Source organism: Eptatretus burgeri, chromosome 11 (genome assembly GCF_056783735.1).
Source record: "Eptatretus burgeri isolate ZD-2024b chromosome 11, Ebu_testis_v1, whole genome shotgun sequence".
Lineage (NCBI taxonomy): Eukaryota > Metazoa > Chordata > Myxini > Myxiniformes > Myxinidae > Eptatretus > Eptatretus burgeri.
The window spans coordinates 31,540,460-31,564,311 of record NC_140971.1 but is presented as its reverse complement, the minus strand read 5'-3'; the positions used below and the strand labels follow the sequence as shown (position 1 = coordinate 31,564,311).

At 43.2% G+C, this 23,852-nt stretch overlaps 1 protein-coding gene across 3 annotated transcripts in view; it reads left to right on the top strand.

Moving 5' to 3' along the window:
* Positions 1-18,927, top strand: part of LOC147016773 (thrombospondin type-1 domain-containing protein 4-like) — a 174,729-nt gene extending 155,802 nt beyond the window's left edge. For all 3 annotated transcript variants that reach the window (XM_085845751.1, XM_085845752.1, XM_085845753.1), the window contains 3 exons: positions 10,336-10,524; positions 12,291-12,435; positions 15,739-18,927. In XM_085845751.1, the coding sequence (XP_085701877.1) occupies positions 10,336-10,524; positions 12,291-12,435; positions 15,739-15,899 (495 nt within the window). In that variant the 3' untranslated portion in view covers positions 15,900-18,927. The remainder of the gene's footprint in view (positions 1-10,335; positions 10,525-12,290; positions 12,436-15,738) is intronic.
* Positions 18,928-23,852: the final 4,925 nt, after the last annotated feature.

The window sequence follows — 23,852 nt, the reverse complement described above, 5'->3', positions numbered from 1 at the left end:
TTCTTGCCTCCAGGTCTTCAAAACAGCTGTTCACCACCATCTCAAATCGCCCTCTATCCAAAACCTTGATGTTTTCTACCCGAGCTAAACCCTACCCATAAAATTTTACAGTTTTTCTTTCCTGAGAGTTTCCTTCTGTATCTATCTTATCCACCACCTGTTTCTGTATCCATCTTATCCATTGCTAGTTGTCCATCTCCATCTATTTCATCCCTCAGCCCTGCTATTGGCATTTCTCCATAATCTTTCTGCTGTTCCTTTTGTTCTGTTGCGTGCTGATCCTTTCTGTTTTTTGTTTCGTTTATGGGCCTTTACTCTGTGTACAAAACATAAGAAAAAAGAGAGGAAGAATATTTGACAGGGAAACAAATTTGAGTATCCCGGTGGAACAGTGACCGAGGTTGGTAGTTGGTAGGTTGGTGGAGGTGCGGAAGAGAATACAGGTGGGTGGGTGCAAAGTGGAGGGACTCATGGCAGGCAGGAAAATATCATGGAGATTGAAAGGAAAAGTTCTGTGTCTTGTGTAATTCCGGCTTACCTTTATGGTTTGGAGACAGTGACACTGACAGAGACGCAACAACTGGAACCTGCAGGTTTGCAAAAACAGCTGGGTCAGGAGGATAGTGGGTGAAGAGGGTGGATGGAAGAAGGATGGACGAACTGAGGGAGAAGACCAATGTGAGGATGATGGGCTTGGCAGAGAGATCGGTGAAAAGCCGATTGAGGTCGGCTGGGCTCCTGGTAGAGACGAAGGAATTGAGAATGGCAAAGAAAGCAATTGGATCAGCGAGCAAGGCAGGAGGAGAGAGGTTGACCTCGGCTGAGATGGGATGATTGTGTGAGGAGGGATGTAAGTAAGATGGAGGTGGCACGAGAGTGGAGAGAGTTGGCTGGGGATAGAGGGCAGTGGAGAAGCATTGTACAAAAGATGGGACAGCAGCAGCTTCGTACCGTTAGGCCTCACCCCTCAAAAGGGCAATGAGGAAGAATAAGAATAAGAAGTAGAAAGACCTTCGATCAATGTGTGAGGAAACATTTATGCAAATATTTCATCCAAAATAAATGGTGTACTTTATTCGCGATAGTATCACATGGTCCCTTCCACACATGGGTCACCGCCGTTGAACAGAATAAGATGCCAGCATAACTAACGTACTGGAATATTTTTCTAGATGTTCTTCCTCTTGTGACAGCACATCATTTTTTGGATCATTGATCTTTTCAATGAATTGCTTAGCAGTGATTTCAGGCTCTTGAAGGGTCTTGCACCCATGTGTATCTGAGAAGTAAACCAGGCTATCCCGCATACAGGGCCAAATTGAGTTAAGTGTACCAAAATAAGTCTTCACGGTCGGTACACTGTTGGTGTTAACGGCAATTCTGAGCAAATTTTTGATGCTGGTGCGGTATTGATCTTTGTTCAATGGGAGTTGAATGGGGTTCTAAATGGGAACCTGAACTTTGGATTCTTCTCGATGAAAAGTTATGTCGTGTGGTGTATTGCCCTCTTTACTTCTCAGGGGTCATATACCAAATGGAAGACAAGGACCATTCATTGACATCAGGCCACTGCTTTTACCATGGCTTTGAGGACAATCAGGGACTTTTACCATGGTTCTTTTACCATGGCTTTGAGGACAATCAGGGACTTTAGACAGATTAAAACTGTATAAAGGAATTTAGTCTGAGATTCCAACATCATGAACTTCTTCTTCAAGTGAATCTAGATTATAACGGGATTTAGGTTTGGAATTTGGTCCACTGGTTAAATCATAATTGACTCACAGATGTGCTACTGGTGCGGGGCACATGTGGCCAATAATTCTGTGGTTCCTGCATCCGATAGTGTACCATCAGATGCTGAAGGCTAATGCTCTTCGTACCAAATCCTGTGCAATAAGGTGTGTTGGCTCTGTCTTCTGTTTTGGTTAATTGTCACCGATCATAGAAGATAGAGAAAGCCTCTATCTGGCCTTGGACCCACTGCTCTCTTTATCCATCTGTATTCATCCCCTAAGCCCACCATTCCAATGTAATAAGTTAACCTCCATCCTCTGTTGTTTAGTTCTTTCAGTATCACATCCTTTTTGCTCTGTTCATGCAAATGAGGTTTTTAATGTATGCTGTGAGTATTATTTTTTTTTAAAATCTTTTCATCACTCGCTTTATCAATTGAATTTGAATCATAAAGTTAAGGAAATTCATTTTGCTATAATAATGGGCTTTTTATCATTAGCCAAGTGTTTGTTTCACTGAGGTTTATTTGGTAAAATTGATGCCCTCCTTCTTTCAGCAAGCATTTACAAAAAAATACATTTAGTGCTCTACGAGGTCACTCTCGATCTCTGGAATGGTATTTCCATTGCTTTGTTTAATATGAAACAGCATGGCTTTACATACAACACATCATTAGGAACCATTGACAATGCAATAATTGGAAATTGAGGCCAAAAGTCTCAGTCAAATGCCGGAATAAATCAGTTGATGTTAGTTTCTGTAATTGTGCAGTCTTTAGCTTTCATTTGGTCTGGAAGGATGGCCTAGAGGTACACACACTCACTTCTAAACTGTCTTTCGAATCTCAGCCCAGCTATTAACTGTTACCCCGGTGTTTCACAAGCATAGTGATTCATCAATGCATGCACCATCCCTCGGATAGTCGTTAAACTGGTGTCTGTCTGCTGGCATTAGTTGGGGGATGTTAAAGATCCCTTGGTGTCCTTCGTGAAGAGTATGTGAGCTATCACCGGCATCCTGGCCAAATTCCAAATCACTGCCCAATCCAGCAGGGGCATTGCATTTGCGGCAGAGCCGTGCCCCCAGCCAATGATGCGACTCAGAGTGCTGCATAACAAATAGAAGCTTTTATTTAATGTTAAGGCTGACAGGGTTGACCTATTTGGCATTTCCTTCTGAGCACTTAGCTCATGATAGGGTGATCAGATGTTGTGTACTCGCCTTTTGAGGTTAGTCTAGATTTGATTCCTGACCCTACTACAAATGGTCACGTTGGTGTTCCAGAGGTAGGAAAGTAGCACCAAGAATGTTTGCCTTCACCTCGTCAAAAAGCATGCCATCCATCGAAGGGAATGTTCAGCTTGCTGGTCTGTCTTTACAAAGGATGTTCAAAAAGGTCAACAAACAATATCCACAAAATAGTCCAAGACATGCCAACGTATCATGACATTTCAATATCCAGGTAAATACAATTAGTAAGAAAACCTATGAATGTATTTTATTTCAATTTATGTATAAGGCATTTTAACCCATCACTTTGCTGACAGATTTAATCAAAAGCTGGCATATTCTACTTCACAAACGTTCTGCTGCATTTGTTCTATCATTTGTCCGGAGGTCATCTTCCATCTGCTTGGAAGTCAGCTACCATCGCCTTCGTCACCCAACCTTGCTGCATATATGTGTATATATATATATATATATATATATATATATATATATATATATATATGTATATATATATTGTTACGGCTGTGGAAATTTTCAATACACCAGAAAGGTCCTCAGGTTAGATATATCGATAAGTCCATGTGTAGTGAGTCCACACCCGTTGTTTAGAGGGAATATGTGTGATTCATCCGGGCTGCGATGCTTTGAGTTAGCCATTTTTCTTTATCTATCATTATTTTGGACCAATCACCCCCCAACAACCAAATTGCCACCGCCAACAACACCCCCGAACAACTACACCAAACCGCCACTACCTTCACCTCCACAACCCCACCCCGCAAGCATCGCCTCACCCCCATTCTCAAACGACGCCCGCCAACAACCAAACCACCACAGCAAACCCCCTACCACATTCGCCTTTCTCCTTCCACAACCATCAACCACACCACCTGTCAACACTGAACGTCGTGCTGTCCAGGGCCCGTTCGGTGATTGTTGCCGAACGCGTCGAGCCGCGAGTACAAATGGATGCATTTACGGGAGAGGAAATCGGATCAGGGGAGGTTCACGCCCCCTTTTCCTCCGTCCAATGGGCGAGCGTCGGGCGGTGTGGCCCCGCCCCCAAGGGCGATGCATGTGGATCCCTTTTAGGAGGAAATTCGGATCAAGAGAGGCTCACGCCCCCTTTTTGCCCGACCAATGGCTGAACATCTGGTGGCATGGCCCCGGCTCCAAGTGCGATTTGATCCGCGAATTTACATACATGCTCCTCCCCCGGTCTATAAAAGACGCGAGCACAAGGCGACTCGCGGGGCTGGTCGAGTGAAGACGGAGGTCGTGGTCGAAGTCGTGGAGTCTGAGTTGTGTGTTTGCGGGGATTGGACGGCGAAGGGGATGGAGCTCGGAGTTGAGGTCGAGGGACGAGTCGCGGAGTAAAGCAGGGACGCGGAAGAGGGCTCAGGGGCGAGAGTTCGCTGGAATCGGTGTGGTCCCAAGGCCCCGCTAGCGGGATGGAGCATCCGCCATTCCCCTCTCTCCACCCAGAGCATCAACAATTCCCCCCATCCAAGCTGAGATAGCGCCGGTAACCCCGTCCATTCCCCACCCCAACCGTGGTGCCGACCGAGAAACACGTGCTTGCGCAGAGTCCGCCGGAGGGAGCTCACCGGCTACGCCAGGGGCACGGAGTCAGGCGCGTTACGCTGACATTGCGGCTTGCCCGTCATCGCGCCACGAGGGCGTGGGTAAGACCACTTCGGTCTCGTGGACCTGGCCGATCATCCAGGTTCCACGCGCATTTGGTCCACGGACCTGTCTGCCTCCTTGCCTATGAGGGTGGCTTTTGTTTTCTTTGCTTTTTGTGTAAATGGATGTGTGGCGCCAGTCTTGTAAGTAAACCTGTTTAAGTGTGCTGAAAATAATTGCCCTTTTTATTCGGTTGTAGCTCTGCGTTGCTTTCATTGCTTTGGCTGTTATACGTGCATTCTTACTGTATGGCTGTGAATACGTGCTTGCCTTGTCTGTGTGTGGAATAAAAGTGCTTGATAAATTGTGACCCGTTTTGTTGCGTCCTTTCCTTCGTTTGAAAGTTCCATCTTGTATCACGGAACGGATTGGTAGTGGGTTTCGACACCTAGTAAGTAATCTCAACCGTCGAGGTCGGCGATAACTCCGCTCGGTTATCCCCTTAGCACGGAACGAGCCGCTTAAGTGGTTTGTGTCCGGAGCCGACCTGTGGCATGGTACAACTCCTCGGTACGCTACCCGCGCGGGTACTTAGGTATATCGACATTCGGCGATTTACCCTATTTCGCGCGGATAGAATGTGGACTGGGTTGTGGTGAGGTTAAACCCCACCCATGACTGGCTCCTGGTGGTAGTTCCAGGAGGGTCATGACTGAATTGTCTGTCCGGTGGGCGACGCGGCTGCTATTAGAGTTACGCGGCCGATCGCATGCCGGGCGGGCCGAAATTCGTAACAATATATATGTATGTATATATCTATATATGTATATAAGCCTGGTGTTGGCACAGTGGTTAGGGCAGCGGCTTGGGATCCAAAAGGTCCTGAGTTCAAGCCCCGTTGGGCCACTGAATTAATACACCAGGGGGTTGACTCAGCCTGTCATCCTTCCGAGGTCGGCGAAATGAGTACCAGTATACTGGGCCGGTGTATACCCCGGTTAAAATAGGTGTACCATATCCCTGTGTCATAAGAGGCGACCAGGGTTGCGTCAGGAAGGGCATCCGGCATAAAACATGTGCCAAATCACAATGCGGATCATGCGGATGATCCGCTGTGGCGACCCCTAACGGGAGCAGCCGAAAGAAGAAGAAGAAGATATATATATATATATATATATATATATATATATATATATATATATATATATACATACATATATACATACACACAGGGTGTCCCAAAAAATGTACTCACTCTTTAAATGATAATAAATGCATTGTTTATTGACTTAGAAGCAAGATTAATGGTTGAATGTATAAATGGAGAAATGCATGTTAACAAATGTTCAAACTGACGACCATCACGTTCCAAACACAGCCGATAACGCGGACCAATGGATTCATCAGCGTTACGAATCACTTCATTTGGAACTGCAAGACATTGTCTTTCAAATTCCTCTTTCAGCTCATCGACTGTTGCTGGTTTTGAGCCGAAAACCTTATCTTTGAGATATCCCCATAAAAAGAAGTCCATTGGAGTGAGGTCTGGGGAACGCGCAGGGAATTCAACACTACCTCTTCGCCCAATCCATCTATTCGGAAAAGTTGCTTCGAGATAGGCCCTTACATCACGGTGATAGTGGGGAGGAGCTCCATCTTGCTGAAAGTAAATCTCTTCGTCACCAAATATCTCTTCGACACGTGGACCGACGGATTCCTGCAGCAAGTTTAAGTAAACATCCCCAGTGACAGTTTGGTCAAAAAAGAATGTCCCTAGGATGCCCAATGCTGACATCCCACACCACACTGTAACCCCTGGTAAGTTTAAATGGTGTTCCATAGTAACATGCGGATTTTCAGGAGCCCAGTAGGTGCAATTGTGTCGGTTAATTGAGCCATTTAACTTGAAGCTGGCTTCATCGCTCCAAATAATTTTGGATGGAAATGCTGCATCTTCTTCGCATTTGCCCAGGTACCACTCACAAAATTCAGCTCTCCGGTCAGGATCGTCTTCATTTGGAGCGTGGATTAATGTTGGAATGAAACTTTTCCAATTAATTCGATTCAAAATGCGATGGGCGCTTGATTTTGGGATTCCTGTCTCAAGAGCCATTTGCCATACAGATTTCCGTGGGGATCGGTGGAGGGTTTCCAGCAATTGATTTTCCTTTGCGGGGGTGGTTGATGATCATGGTCTTCCTGAATGCTCCTGATGGACGTCATGCACAATTCCATCTGTTTCAAACTTATCTCGGATGCGAGTAATGGTGCGTCGCGTTGGTGGATCTTTGTGAAAATGTCTTCTAAATTGTCTTTGCACTTCCATGATGTTTTCATGCTTCCAGTAGCACTTTATGATAAATTTTCTTACTTCAACACCTCGTCGTACTTCTGACATTATTAGGGTCAATTTGATCTGAAAATAAATGAAAAATTCAATGAGTTATGAGGAGCCAAAATGTGAGTACATTTTTTTGGGGACACCCTGTGTGTATATATGTATATATATATATATATATATATATATATATATATATATATATATATATATATATATATATATATATATATATATATATATATATATATATATATATATATATATATATATATGTATGTATGTATGTAAGTATGCCTGGTGTTGGCTTAATGGTTGGGGTGTCAGGCTTGGGATCTGAGGGTCCTGAGTTCAAATCCCGCTCAACTGTTGAATTAATACCAGGTGGGGTTAACTCGACCTGTCATCCTTCCGAGGTCGGCAAAATGAGTACCAGCATGCTGGTATACTGTGTCGAAGTGGCGACCCGTCCAGGATTGTGCCCAATAGCCAAGGAGACTGCTTTGGCAGCACCAACGCTCTGCACAGAGTATGGTCCCAATGGATGGATGGATATACAGTGGGGAGAACAAGTATTTGATACACTGCCGATTTTGCAGGTTTTCCCACTTACAAAGAACGTAGAGGTCTGTAATTTATATCATAGGTACACTTCAACTGTGAAAGACAGAATCGAAAACAAAAACCCTGAAAATCACATTGTATGATTTTCAAATAATTAATTTGCATTTTATTGCATGAAATAAGTATTCGATCACCTACCAACCAGTAAGAATTCCAGCTCTCACAGACCTGTTCGTTTTGTCTTTAAGAAGCCCTCCCATTCTCCACTCATTACCTGTATTAACTGCACCTGTTTGAACTCGTTATCTGCATAAAAGACATCTGTCCACACTCAATCAATCAGACTCCAACCTCTCCACAATGGGCAAGACCAGAGAGCTGTCTAAAGACATCAGGGACAAAATTGTATACTTGCACAAGGCTGGGATGGGCTTCAGGACAATAGGCAAGCAGCTTGGTGAAAAGGCAACAACTGTTGGTGCAATTATTAGAAAATGGAAGAAGTTCAAGATAACAGTCAATCTCCCTCGGTCTGGGGCTCCATGCAAGATCTCACCTCGTGGAGCCTCAATGATCATGAGAAAGGTGAGGGATCAGCCCAGAACTACACGGCAGGACCTGGTCAATGACCTGAAGAGAGCTGGGACCACAGTATCAAAGAAAACCATAAGTAACACACTACGCTGTCATGGATTAAAATCCTGCAGTGCATGCAAGGTCCCTCTGCTCAAGCCAGCGCATGTCCAGGCCCATCTGAAGTTTGCCAATGACCATCTGAATGATCCAGAGGAGGAATGGGAGAAGGTCATGTGGTCTGATGAGACCAAAATAGAGTTTTTTGGTTTAAACTCCACTCGCCGTGTTTGGAGGAAGAAGAAGGATGAGTACAACCCCAAGAACACCATCCCAACCGTGAAGCACGGAGGTGGAAACATCATTCTTTGGGGATGCTTTTCTGCAAAGGGGACAGGACGACTGCACCGTATTGAGGGGAGGATGGATGGGGCCATGTATCACGAGTTCTTGGCCAACAACCTCCTTCCCTCAACAAGAGCATTGAAGATGGGTCGTGGCTGGGTCTTCCAGCATGACAACGACCGAAACACACAGCCAGGGCAACTAAGGAATGGCTCCGTAAGAAGCATCTCAAGGTCCTGGAGTGGTCGAGCCAGTCTCCAGACCTGAACCCAATAGAAAATCTTTGGAGGGAGCTAAAAGTCTGTGTTGCCCAGCGACAGCCCCGAAACCTGAAGGATCTGGAGAAGATCTGTATTGATGAGTGGGCAAAAATCCCTGCTGCAGTCTGTGCAAACCTGGTTAAGAACTACAGGAAATGTCTGATCTCTGTAATTGCAACCAAAGGTTTCTGTACCAAATATTAAGTTCTGTTTTTCTGATGTATCAAATACTTATTTCATGCAATAAAATGCAAATTAATTATTGAAAAATCATACAATGTGATTTTCAGTATTTTTGTTTTAGATTCAGTCTTTCACAGTTGAAGTGTACCTATGATAAAAATTACAGACCTCTACGTGCTTTTTAATTGGGAAAACCTGCAAAATCGGCAGTGTATCAAATACTTGTTCTCCCCACTGTATGTCTCTGCATGTGTTTATTTATACATATATATATATATATATATATATATATATATATATATATATATATATATATATATATATATATATATATATATATATATATATATATATACATGTACTGTATATGGCTCGAGCAAAAATCACTTCCGCTTCACTGCAAAGCTCGTTGTTGGATGCTTTGATTAGAACCTCTGCTTAAAATGAGTGAAATGAAACATTTTTTAAATTTCGAATTATTCGCACTCAGATTTCACCATCACTGTAATGCATATTCTCAAGTTGTTCAAACATTTTTTTATGTAAGAAGATGATTTGTATTACTGGATACCACTCGGTGGTGCTATACGATACACATTTACATCGAGAGAATTGGGGTCTTCTCCCCTCTTGAACCCCCTCCCCCAGATATGCTATCCCAATAGAAACCATCCTTGGGGTACCCTGAGGTAACATGCAAAATTTGGTTGAATTTGATTGAGTAGTGTTTTAATTTTTTAAGCATCTATAAGCAAACAAACATGCCTGGTGTTGGCGCAGTGGTTAGGGCAGCGGCTTGGGATCCAAAAGGTCCTGAGTTCAAGCCCCGTTGGGCCACTGAATTAATACACCAGGGGGTTGACTCAGCCTGTCATCCTTCCAAGGTCGGCTAAATGAGTACCAGTGTACTGGGCCGGTGTATACCCCGGTTAAAATAGGTGTACCATATCCCTGTGTCGTAAGAGGCGACCAGGGTTGCATCAGGAAGGGCATCCGGCGTAAAACATGTGCCAAATCACTATGCGGATCATACGGATATGATCCGCTGTGGCGACCCCAAAAGGGAGCAGCCGAAAGAAGAAGAAGAAGATATAAGCAAACAAACTGCTCTTGTTTTTTTTTTTACCTTTTCGCGTGTCTTTGGACGATTGTGAATATCTCGATAGTATAACTTTTTCAACGTCACACTTACCCTGCGCAAATCTGAATTGTCTGCTCTAACCATTGGTAGCATTACATCAGTCACATAACCATGCTTCAGCAATATGATGCAGCCAGAAGACCAAATTGTAACCCAATCCCTGTAAAATATATACTTGTGCCATAGATTGAATTTCTTTTTCATACTGATCATTCTTCACAAGTTCACATGTTGAGACTCCATCGTTGCATTGAATGACAACCATGAGGAATATCGGTGTAAACTATATTCCCGACAGCAGCAACAATAACTATGCTGTGAAAATCATTTTTTGACAGTGCTCAAGGGATTGCGGGGAGGGAGTACAGGCCCGAGAGGTCATCTGCGTAATGAGGAGCTTTCGGGATGGCAAAACCATGAGTGTGACGTCACCTGAGGATTGTTCTGGAGAACCAGCACCTGCGCAGACTCAAACCTGCATCCTTAAACCTTGTGGTGCTGCATGGTACATGACTTCCTGGAGCTCGGTGAGTTTCTGCATCATTTATTCTTTCTCTTTTCATCTGGTTCTCCACACCAATATTGGTGGTATATATTGATTTACCTGACCGACAATGATGATGAATGAAATCTTTCATCTGTTTCATTCAGATTAAACAATAAAATCTGCTCAATGTTCTTCAATCCTGCAACCACTCACTTTACATGACCAGTATTTTTTTGTGCATGGATGACTGTCAATGTGAAACCACCTTGAGTGGCAACCTGTTGAACACAGACAGCAGTCATTTGAACACGACCATGATTTCACATTTACAAATCATTAACACCGCATCGATGTTTACATATGGGAGCCACCATATCCTGTATGCTGTTATTCTCTAATGGCATATTAAAAATCATGGCCAGGTTTAAAATTGTTGGGTTTGCTGTACTTTGGCCAATCCGCTATACACATGGACATGAGTCAGTTACACGCGTGCGGCTTATTCTCTCCATACCCGGAGTTGGTGGAATTAATCCTTGGGATTATGCATGACCTCCAAAGGATTTTGTGAGATGATCATGCCCAATACAGGAAGCAGTTTTTATCTTCGTGGCAATGTTAAATAGAAACTATTTAACATCAGTACTGAGTCCAAAAGCTCGATCCGGTAGTTGAAATTTGGTGTGAGCCACTGATGTGCCATAGCTTGTAAGATGAAAATAACAGAAATAACAGCCAGCAACCACTACAAAGTCACGGATGATCGCAATCCAGAGGAACTCTCCACCGCATGCACGTGAGTTCACCTCCGAAGGTAGCAAGGCAACATCCAGGTGAGAGAAAAGCTTGTGTCATGATTATACCTTCCAAACTATATGAATAATTGATCTTGAATCGCAAAAAAAAAAAGTTGAGAGAGAGAGAGAGAGAGAGAGAGAGAGAGAGAGAGAGAGAGAGAGAGAGAGAGAGAGAGAGAGAGAGAGAGAGAGAGAGAGAGAAAATAAATAAGTAAATAAATAAATAAATTACATGGTGGCAGGTGGACAAGATGGATACAGAAGGGACAAAATAGAGATTTGGAAGGAGGAGGGGTTGGGATGATGGGAGGGCGGGGGGGGGGTGTTGTATGGTGGGAGAGGGGTGTTATAGAGGGTACAGAAGATCATGGTTTTTGATTTGGGACCATCTGACATGGTGATGACACAGCTGTCTTGAATATCTGGGGAGAATAATGGGATTGAGGAGAATATGGAAGTTGTCTTCTCAGATGGGAGAAAAGAGGAGCCAATGAGTGGAGGTGAGCAGTGATCCTGGATTTGGTAGTTTCATCAGAAACGGTTTCACCATGTACGCCCTGCAGAAACCTGGAGGATTGCTTTGTTGAAAATTACGCAATTCCCAATGAAATATCTTGCTTTTCATGCAACATTTATTTTCGTTTTTAATTTTCTCCCCAAAATTGATGAAAAGATATCCCTTTAATCCCTTATAAGCAGGTTCTTTTTAAAAAGAAAGATTATTGTAACCGATATTTGTTTGGTGTATTTATGAACCAGAATAGAGATAGCAATTGTCAGTCTTAAAAATTTCATTTTTCTTTTCCTTTAAAGCAACAGGTATTCACTATACTAGTCATCCTATCACTCTCGATCCATCCTACAAATGAAGAAATTGGAACCAAACCCGGAATTCATTTTTCCTTTTCGGAATATTTGTTCGATCAATCCTGTTTAATATTATTGCAATGACTTGTATGTTTCATCACAGATCCACTGGCCTACCCTTGCACCTCTTCCTGCTTTTCAGTGCTCACGCACATGTGGCGGGGGTACCCAGGAGCGTGAGGTACGCTGCCTCGATGATGCGGCACAGCCCAGTGATGGTTGTACAGTTCAAAGACAACCTGAAAAACAACAGCCATGCAACACACAAGCCTGTGCTTTGCGCATTGGTATGATTATTGTCTTTACAAAAGCCTGCACGAAGGATCGAACAATTGCCATTTGACTTCTGACCTCTCTTTCTTTGTTATGTACCTTAACCTCGATCACGGGAGGTAGTCAAATACATGTATAATTATTTGACTGCAGTATTGTGTTTATGTGTAGATTTTTCAACAATTTGTACAAAGGAAAAAAACAATTATGGGCAATTGCTAACGACTGAGTTGCAATGATGGGAGAAGCATGTTGCTTTTAATCTGGTTGGCTTGCTCTATGTGATTAGAAAGACTAAGAATTTTAATTGGTCATACATTTATTTATTTGTTTAATTAAGAGTCTCGTGACCAAAAAGATAGATGAAAAGTAAAGCAGGATATTAACTGAAAGCAAAATCAATAGTGGGGTATAGGTAAAATTGCAAGGCTGTGTTTGGATTGACGGAGTTTAATGTAAATTTTACAGGTTTCGTAGAGAAAGCTGCTTATGGAAGAGCATTTATAATTATACTGAGAAGAAATCATCTGACTATTGACATATTAGAGGTGCATAAACATGATTGGAGTGGAACAATCATAACAATAAGATTGAAGAGATCGGCGGCAGAAACTAAAAATTTCAATGTTTGGACTGAAGATCATTTTAAAGTGGGATCTATCTACCACTTAAAGGAGAAGTGTGTGTGTGTGTGTGTGTGTGTGTGTGTGTGTGTGTGTGTGTGTGTGTGTGTGTGTGTGTGTGTGTGTCGTTGATTGGTCTCTCCATATGTGGGTTTCAAAAAGTGAAATGGAGCCCTCCCAGGTCTCAAAGTATTTGTGTGTGTGTGTGTGTGTGTGTGTGTGTGTGTGTGTGTGTGTGTGTGTGTGTGTGCGTGAGCGCGTGCATGCGTGTGTACGTGCAAGTAACTGTTCCTGCTATCTCCACATGTGGGTGGGTTTCAGGAGCTGAAATCAAGACCTGCCAGGTGTGTGTGTGTGTGTGTGTGTGGGTGTGTGTGTGTGTGTGTGTGTGTGTGTGTGTGTGTGTCGTTGATTGGTATCTCCATATGTGGGTTTCAAAAAGTGAAATGGAGCCCTCCCAGGTCTCAAAGTATTTGTGTGTTTGTGTGTGTGTGCGTGCGTGAGTGCGTACATGCGTGTGTACGTGCAAGTAACTGTTCCTGCTATCTCCACATGTGGGTGGGTTTCAGGAGCTGAAATCAAGACCTACCAGGTGTGTGTGTGTGTGTGTGTGTGTGTGTGTGTGTGTGTGTGTGTGTGTGTGTGTGTGTGTGTATCGTTGATTGGTATCTTCATATGCGAGTTTCAGAATGTGGAATGGAGTTCTCCCATGGTGGGCTCAAAGTATCCACCTTCATTTCGGTAAGGGGTCACGATTCATGGACCAAGCTGTGAAGTTTTCTGTTCTCAAAGTTGTGTGCCGAGGGCTTTCTTCAGGATCGTTACTGAACCCCAGACAGCTTCCAACTGTAGTTTGTTTGTAATAATATTCCCAGGGATGGTTTTTATATCTCTGTGAGGTTCTTTGTCATCATTCACATCGCTCAAACTATCACTGATACATCTTTGGCATTCTTCAGTTTCCAGAATCTTTTCACTTCATTCTTGAGGTCTTGGTATTTGGGAATTTTCTTGATTTCTGCATCGTTTAATCCAAAATCACTGGTATTAACACCTCAATTAGCAATGCCTTCTTCTCTCTTTTTTGTACCTCAGTATGATATCTGCTGGCAACGCTTTGTTTTCGATGTTCACACTCGATGGGAACATTAAGTCGTACGTGAGCGGTAAATCCATGTTTTCAGTCCATACTTTTGGTTAATGTTCCCACAAATTTTCTAGAACTAGAATAGCAAAGTTTTTGCAGATTTGCCTGTGGTTAACATTACAAACTCTGTTGTGTCGTTGTGTGTACAGCTATTCTGACATGAGATTTTGTTTTTTTTATTTGTGTTCGGTCATTAAGCATCACATATCATTCTCTTTGCCAATGCCACCTCCACCTCTCACCTCTCTTTTTTTTTCCTCCTCCCTCCCCCCCTCCCACTCTCACTGTCTGTCCCCTCCTCACCCCCTCCCCCTTCGAATAAAATGCAGCACTCTCCTCCCACACCTCTGTCTCTGTCTCTGTCTGTCTGTCTGTCTGTCTGTCTCTCTCTCTCTCTCTCTCTCTCTCTCTCTCTCTCTGTCTCTCTCTCTCTCTCTTTCTCTCTCTCTCTCTCTCTCTCTCTCTCTCACCCTCCCTCCCGCAGTGTATAGCAACATTTCATGAGGCGTTGCTCTCCCCATCTCCACCCCCTTCCTTGCTCTTCTCCCTTCCGAGCTTCCCCTTCTTCACCCACTCCTCGCTTCCCCTCCCTCCTCTCCCCACACTCCCTCTTCTCCCCACCCCTCCCTTTCCTCCGTCCTCTCTGGCCCCCCCCCCCCCCTCCCATTCACACCACCGTCAGCAAAGCAACGGGTTGTATTTGCATATATATATATATATATATATATATATATATATATATATATATATATATATATATATATATATATATATGTATGTATATACAGTGCCTGTAGAAACCAAGATATTCTATTTTTTTATTTTTAATTAATTTTCTGGAATTCGTAGAATTTGTTTTTCACTTGGAACTTGTATGTTACGATCTATAAATAAAGGTGGAAGAAGTTTGATTTAATGCAATTTAATTCCAGGTTATAAGACAACAAAAGGTGAAAAATTTTGAAAGGGGGTTTAGACTTTCTACAGGCACTGTACGTATGTATAATTCTCAAAGCAATATCAAAATATATGGCCGTGCATGGAAGGAGCACACAAATAACAACACAGCCATAATGTCAGCAGCAGCAGCAACAACAACAACAACAACTACGTGTTCAAAAATATCCTTTTTTCACATTTCACTTCATTTTACATCCTCATTCAGACTTACAAATAGACATAGAATTTGTTTATGAAGCGCAACATGCTGTCTCTTAAATCTGTCAGCTAAGCGATGGGTCGGCACTTGTACTGTATAGAAAAGGACAGAGCACAGAGATAACGTTCTCGCTAAAGTTTGCAGGCAAAAACAAATTTAGAGAAGTTGAGGATAATAGTGCCTGCAATTTTTGTTACATTTCACTGACATGATCACCAAGTGAAGACCCTGCTCGGCCATTCATCAAGGCAATGTCCAATTAGATGTTGTTAATTATATCTTTTTCTAGACCCAATATTTGTTTTTGTTTTGCATTTTTTCTTAAAATTTTTTTAAATCATGTTAGTCAACGTTCTCACCGAAATTTTTGTCCCCTGTGAGTGCACAGGTCCTGATTGTGTGGACAAATTCCCCAACTGTCCTACGGTGGCACGGGCACAGCTCTGCCTTTACCCATACTACCGCTCGGCTTGCTGTGCATCGTGCAGTCTGCCACCACGCCCCCTTCACCTGATCCACCGGCATCGCAACCGGCACCATCTATCATAAACCCTCTCGACCTCATTGTTATCTCTCTCTCTTTTTACTCATTGTTTTTTAATCCCTTAAAGTAGTTTTTCCAAATGTGTATATAAAAACATTTTTCCTGTGCTTTTAAAATTTTCATTACACTTATTACCTCCGCCACCGAAGATGTTATATTTTCACCTGTCTGTTTACGTCTGTCTGTCTGTCTGTTTGTCTGACTGTGAGCAGGATATCTCAAAACGTTATGGACAGATTTGGAAGAAATTTGATGGACAGCTTAGTTGTGTGACAAGGACAAATTGTTTAGATTTTGATGCAGATCCGGATCCAGATCCTCAAATTTTTCAAATGACTCTTCACCATTGAGTGATAGGGCCAAAAACGATATATTGCACGATGTCTGAAAATATTGTGGACAGATTATGACAAACTTGGTGGATGAGTTGGTTAAGTGACAAGAACAAGCCGATTCGATTTTAATTAAGGTCCGGATCCAGATCCGGCCTCTCAGTGGGATACAGAAAGGAAACTGTTCAGCATGACGGAGGTATGCACTGAACCGAGTGACGTTCTGGTTTACATGTGTGTTGGTACATAATTTTTTTAATTACGCTCGGTTTGTATATCTGTTTTTTACGTTCATCGTGTCTCTTCTGTTCTTATTTCCTCCTTCAACCCATATTTCTTCTCCCCCATCCATTGCTGACCTCAAATGCCATCCTTCCTTTTTGCCATTGTTTGACAGTTTGCTTTTTATTCCCTATCTCTACCTCGAGCAAAGAGCTTGATGGACCAGAGCACAGACATTGTTCCTAATGCTTCCTTGTACAAGGAAGTGATGTATGGTTTAGGAAGTGATGGCGAGGAGGTAAATTTAACATTGGGGGGCTTTCAACAGCATCTGTTCAAAGCAATGTAAAATGGATATGTGGAACTTTTCATGAAAAACACCAGTGGACGAAAATAAGATATTTGAAGAAGAAACTTTTCATTTCCGGGTCATCCCGGGCCTGTGAATCTACACTTGAACTTTGACTTTTTACTGGATATATACCAAGACCATCTCACATTTTGTGAATTTTGTGTCATTCTCAGCATTTTGCCACCATTTATGACTTGGAAGTTTTATGCATTTACCTATTTATTTCCCTGCCCTATGAAATGGTGGAACATTAAGAATTTACCATGCATTAACCTTACACAAACTTATACAAATCATTTATGATTTATCTGAAATCTACACATTACTTTTCACTCAGCAATATTATTCTCAAGCCACATTATCATCAGTGGAGCATTAAAAGTGTATAATTTTAAAGGCTGGGCTTTCTAGTCGGTAAAGCTGACGTTTCGGGGAGAAACCACTCACCTTAATCACAGCAGATGTTAAAGTGAAGAAGGAGCTTGAGCATCGCCACATGACCTCGGCCGTTGGTAAAGTGAGTTGGTCTGTCGACCAATCCGGGAATCATGTGATGATTGCAGATGGCATGGATGAGATGTAACGGCTTTGTCCCACATACGTGACGGAGTGGCTTTTTGAGATGTTCTGCTCTGTCAACTTTAACATCTGCCGTGATGGTGTGTGGTTCTTGCCGAAACATCAGCGTTACCAACTAGTAAGTCCAGCTTTTAAAATTATAGACCTTTACTGTTTTAATTTGACTGGATGAATAATAACAATCTCTATCGATTTATAGGTGTAGCATTGTTTACTATGCAGTTTCCCAAACAGGAGTTTGAGAATGCGCAAGTTTATGGCCATGCGAAACTGGGTCAAAGGCGATGCTTCGAGCATCACCATGATGCTCCGATAAAGGGTAATGCCTGAAACTTCAGCTTCATCTTGTTTCTCATGGCATTGAACTTCCCCTCTTCTCCAACGACCCAGCTCGTTACTCAGTCTTACCAAGACTAACTTATTACCATTGTGTACTACTGCGCTACATAATAAAAATGTACTGTATAGTTTTATTTTACACCAGTCATACCACACATCATGTTTGTCACATTGAAACTGGATTTGGCATATGGCACAATCAAGGGGCATTTTTGTCACTTTCATCAAAGCATTGATGGAATATTTATGCAGACAATATCAAACGGGTAATAAGAACATAGGTATTACATGTGTGAGCATTCAGAGTTGCATTGAGAGTAGTAAGGCAGACGACAGCCTAAAAAATGATCGACCACCACCTTTTTGTGTCTGAATATCGAACCTTTTTAACGTTTGCCTGTATGAGCCTAAACACTTCACTAAGGTAATTGCTGCCTTGCAGGACAGGTGGTCAGTTGAAGATGTGGGAACTTCTTTTATTAAATTTATTATTATTATTATTATTATTATTATTATTATTATTGCATCACAAATGGTGCTGTTGTGTAAAGATGTTATTAACGAAGTCTGAATCAGTTGTTTGAACAAAACACTTTAGACTTGACCGATCCTCGGGCAAAACCGGATGTAGAATTGTCCTTGCTACGCATGGTTATCTCGTATAAACAAGCTGTTTGATCCATTTTTATATTCGACTTCAGGTCACTCCTTTACCCATAAACATTATTGCCTGACAACATTGTTACATGATTATGCACCACTCTCTTGAGAAGAATTTCTGCCAATTGTAAAATTGGGGGTTCAAGTCGGAGAGGCGGTCAATCAAAGCAACAGTTTGTTTTTATCAATCCAAGAATCCACGTTTGAATTTTCTGACAAAATCGATTGACTTTTGCAGTATAAAAGTACTATTTTATAAACGGTCATGAAATGCAACATTAAATATTAGATTTGTAGCAATATAACACTGAGTGAATTTATGAATATGCATAGTATTAGGAGCCATATTTGCCGTGAATATATCATGAATCGATAGAATTTGCCATAGCAAAAACAAATAGCAAGAAGAAGATTTAAAATCACTTGCTTTCCTCCCCACCTACAGGAAAGAAAAGAAAATACAACATTTGCATCATGTAACAATACCTGCTGCAAAGCTTTCATTCTCAATGAGATTTTACAAACGACGTATTAAACTCTGCAAACTTATCACCTTGTCAGAAACTTTCTGCATGAGTCTATTTTATACAAGTCATAAAAAAAGACATTTTAAAAACCGTAAAAGGTTGTAAGGATGGTATGCAAAAAGTATGTAAACAAGGTATCTGCTATTTTGTTCTTGTTCCGTATCAACCGCTTTGCAAGTCTCTCGCCTTGCCGCTCGACAAATTGAGCAAGCAAAAACTATACGCCAACCAATGAAAGGTTCAGAATACTCCTGTTATGTATACTCATACCCATAGGGTGTGTTCAGTTACTAAGCTTGTAGAACACTCACCAAGTTGCTTAAGCACTTCATTCAAAACCGTTGATAAAGAACGGCTGGCTTTGCAAGCGCAAGCTAACTGGTAATTGAACACACCCCAGGCTTTACCAGCCAATTTCATTCAAATTAATACCTGGCTCATTCATTTAAAAGTGAAAATGAATGCACCTTTATATTGTTGCGGGCCAGGTATCGGCTGCGAGCACGACCGCTTGGTGGAGCAGTAGGGTCGACTCTACCGAACACCCGGAATCTAGATCGTACCTTTCGGAAAACTCTGACAGGTACGGGTCCGTTACAGGACCGTGAATCGTCAATAAATCAACCACGTCGGACAGGGTAATTTGCCAAACCTTCAAAATACCACGTGGTGAGCTACTGAGTATTCATACCCTCGACGGGACGAGTCGTTTCCGTGTTCGACCCGAGCGGGTGGTTACCGAGGTCCCGTCAGTCCAAATTCACACTTTGCCGCTTCCAAAATTTCCCAACATGCACTGCGTTAAACCAATAAAAGAAAAACAAAAACGAGCTGATACATTTAACAGGGGATTTATTTATAATGGGGGGGGGGGAGGGAACACACAAAGAGCAGAGTTAAACTGACTATAAAGAATGCAAGTATGTACAGCAAAGAGCACTTAAACAATTCCTACTTATAGACGCGCCCACAGACAGACATACACAAAAAGAAAATAGACCCGATGGGTCTTCAGTCGGTAGAACCGGCCGGGGTACCTGCCCCACCTCGTGCAGTTTGGCCGAGGCAAGCGAACCAGACCAGCGTCGAGATGCGACCAGACGACCCAGGTGCCAGAGAGATGTGAGCAGACGAACCAGGCGCCGGCGAGATGCGAGCAGACAGGGCGCGAATTCTTCCTCCCCATGCTCGAACAGATCTGCCGCAATTATTTTCTCTCTCTTTCCTTCGTCGTTCAGCGAGGGGCTTCTCTTCCCAACGACTTGCCTCCCGATTGGACGAGGGGTCCTCACACAACTCGTGGTGGCCTCCCAATTGGACAAGGGTGCGCGTGTGGTGCTCGCATTCCGCTCATTGGCTGGAGCTTCGAGCCGAAGCGATGGAGGCTCCGCCGACGTCCTCACCTCTGGCCACTTGCCTAATGGCGATCATGCTGAGTCGGAAACGGGGTGGGTGAGACGCCCGCTCCTTGCCGATTGGCTAAGGAGGGAAGCCATGCTTATGTTAGGCTCCACCCACGCGCTCGCTTGCTGGCGAGCGTGCGAAGGATGCCGCGAGTAGGGCGTTGTCGTGTGAATGTGAAGATGGCGTTGTTGTCGTTGTTATACGTGTAAAAATCCTATCTATAAAAATAACTCAGCGCATGTACATTTAATTACCCATTAAACAAGGGAAAGGGAGCTATCTATCCACATTTATTTATCGAAATAACTGAGCTATGGGGACCTGAATGTCTGTGTGCACAAGGCTTCCAAATTTGTAACAATATAATCATACAATTCATAAAACAGTTCATTCAATTTCATTGATTGCGCATTCTTTGACTTTTGACCTCATATGGCTACAAAATAGGTACAATCTAATAGAAGTTGTCAGTAAGTTCATTCAATTTCGCCACAACTAGTGGAAAGAGTTTCTTCAAGAATTCAACTTCATCAATGACCATGCATTTGTCACATTTTTGCATTCAATTTTCTGCATTCTGATGCGTTTTCAAATGAAAATTATGATTGGCCTATAACAGATATGACTGTTCCAAAGATACTTCATTTTTAGACTCGTTCTTGGTCAAGGTCCACGTCTCTCTCAAACCAATTTTTAAAAATAAAGATGGCTGCCCATGGCCATGACAGAGAGTATCTAACATCGTTAGGGAGAGGCTAATTGAAGCTTTTGAAAACAACAACACTGACTATCTAGAATTGGCCTATACTCCAGGGCCGAGGCATCAAGCGATCCACTGTAAAGTAAATTGTGGCAACATACACTTATGAGCCAAAACATTATGACCACTGACAGGTGAAGTGAATAACATTGATAATCTTGTTACAATGGCACCTGTCAAGGGGTGGGATATACAGTATTAGGCAGCAAGGGAACAGTCAGTTCTTGAACTTGATGTGTTGGATGCAGGAGTAAAAACCTGAGCTACTTTGACATGGGCCAAATTGTTATGGCCAGACGACTGGGTCAGAACATCTCTGAAACGGAAAGGCTTGTGGGGTGTTCCCAGTCAGCAGTGGTGAGTACCTACCGACAGTGGGCCGAGGAGGGACAAACCACAAACCGGCGACAGGATGTTGGGCACCCAAGGCTCATCGATGTGCGAGGGCAACGAAGGCTGTCCCATCTGGTCCGAACCGACAGAAGGTCTACTGTGGCACAAGTCACAGAAAATTTTAATTGTGGTCATGGGTGGAATATGTCACAATCCACAGTGCATCGCACCCTGCTGCGTTTGGGGCTGTGTAGCCGCAGACCGGTCAGAGTGCCCATGATGACCCTTGTCCACCGTCAAAAGCACCTACAATGGGCACACAAGCATCGGAACTGGACCTTGGAGCAGTGGAAGAAGGTTGCTTGGTCTGATGAGTCCTGTTTTCTTTTAGATCACGTGGATGGCCGTGTACGAGTGTGCCGTTTACTTGGGGAAATGATGGCACCAAGACGCACTGTGGGAAGACAACAAGCCGGTGGAGGGAGTGTGATGCTCTGGGAAATGTTCTGCTGGGAAACCCTGAGTCCGGTCATTCATGAGGACGTCAATTTGACATGTGTCACCAACCTAAACATCGTTGCAGACCAGGTACACCCCTTCATGGGAATGGTATTCCCTGATGGCAGTGGCCTCTTTCAGCAGGATAATGCACCATGCCACACTGCACAGATTGTTTGGGAATGGTTTGAGGAACATGATGAAGTGTTCACGGTGTTTCCCTGGCCTCTAAATTCTCCAGATCTCAATCCGATTGAGCATCTGTGAGATGTGCTGGACTGACAAGTCCAATCCATGGCAGCTCCACCTTGCAACTTACAGGACTTGAAGGATCTGCTGCTAATGTTTTGGTGCCAGATACTCCAGGCCACCTTCAGGGGTCTTGTGGAGTCCATGCCTCGGCGGTTCAACACTGTTTTGGCGGCACACCGAGGACCAACAGCATATTAGGCAAGTGGTCATAATGTTTTGGATCACCGGCGTATTTGCACACCGGTCATCATGAAAAGTTAACGACAGGAGGAGCACAAAACACCAAAGTTGATCAAGAGATGCAAGATGAGCTACAGCGAACACTGGATTATCAACCCTCTGCTGACTCTTAAAAAGATGAATATGACCTTCAAGATGCCCTGCCAGACAAACAAAATGTGTCTCCCAGCACCATTGCTGGAACCCTGAATGGCATGCTGATGATAATTAAACTGGCAGAGGATGTGCCTGATTGCTGAAACTCTCCTCATGTACTGGGCATGCACATGAGGTATGCTCAGTTTGTCTTAGAGCCTGAAACTGGTGCCCACTGCATCTACATTGATGAAGCAGGCTATAACATTTGGATGAGGCTTTCCTTTGGGAGCACTCCTTGCAAATGTCCCAGTGAGACGTGTTGTACATGGGCAACGCTGACGTAACTGCAATGTAACCTTTGCTGTGTCTGGGGAGATTGTGCTCGTACATCACCGCTTAGCTTTTGAGACCATTGCGAGAGAGAGATTTTGAGGCGTTTCCTACGTTTCCTTTGAGTGTAAAAATATGTTCCCTGCAGATGCAAGACCCCACATGCCCACCCACTTTCCACCAGGTAGCAATCAGCAGATCCAAATGAAGTTGCTACTACCCTCAGTACTCACCCTTCCTTAACCCAACAGAAATGGGCCATTTTGTCTTCAAGGCTGACAGGAAGAGAGACCTGGCCCTCCAAGAACGGCAGCTCCAAGTGGGGAAGCAGCACGTGACGTAGGCATGAATCTTCAACAGTGGAGGAGTGATCACCTGCAAGAGTTACCCTCTTCCTTTTACTCTGAAGCTGCTGCTAATGCAATAAATTCGTTTGCGGAAGTTATCACAAGAGGATTATTAGAGTAAGACTGAAAACGATGGCCTGGACAGCATTTGTTTGAGTACCACTATAGTAATGTTTACATCGAGACCACCATGGTGTTAAGCAGTGCTGCGAGCTCCTTTCCATTGCAGTGCTTGCTTAAGTGCTTTGAATCTTGCTCATGGGACACACCACTGCAAAAAGGTATATATATATATATATATATATATATATATATATATATATATATAATAAAAGCTAATACCTTCACATCAAATGTCTCCATGGAAATGTGTGTGCCATGCATACGAGGTTGCTTGGACTCACATTATTGACTGCCCTCGTAACAAATATCCCGTAACAAAGAAACGTCCAGCGGAGCTTCTGCAGGAAAACGGAAAGAAAGGGAATCGACAATGCTGACACACGGCGAGAAGTTTCATGCTTTTCGACATTGACATACACTGCAGACGTGATGAGGAAATCCAACTTCATTGGGTCGTGATGTCGTAAGAAAAGTCAGTCGGGTGGGATTTCCATCAGGTGGTTAGTACCATATCGGTATTGCAAAAGGTTGATGAAAGGGCAGATGAGCTGCTTGTGAGCCAACGGCCATCGATATCTGGTG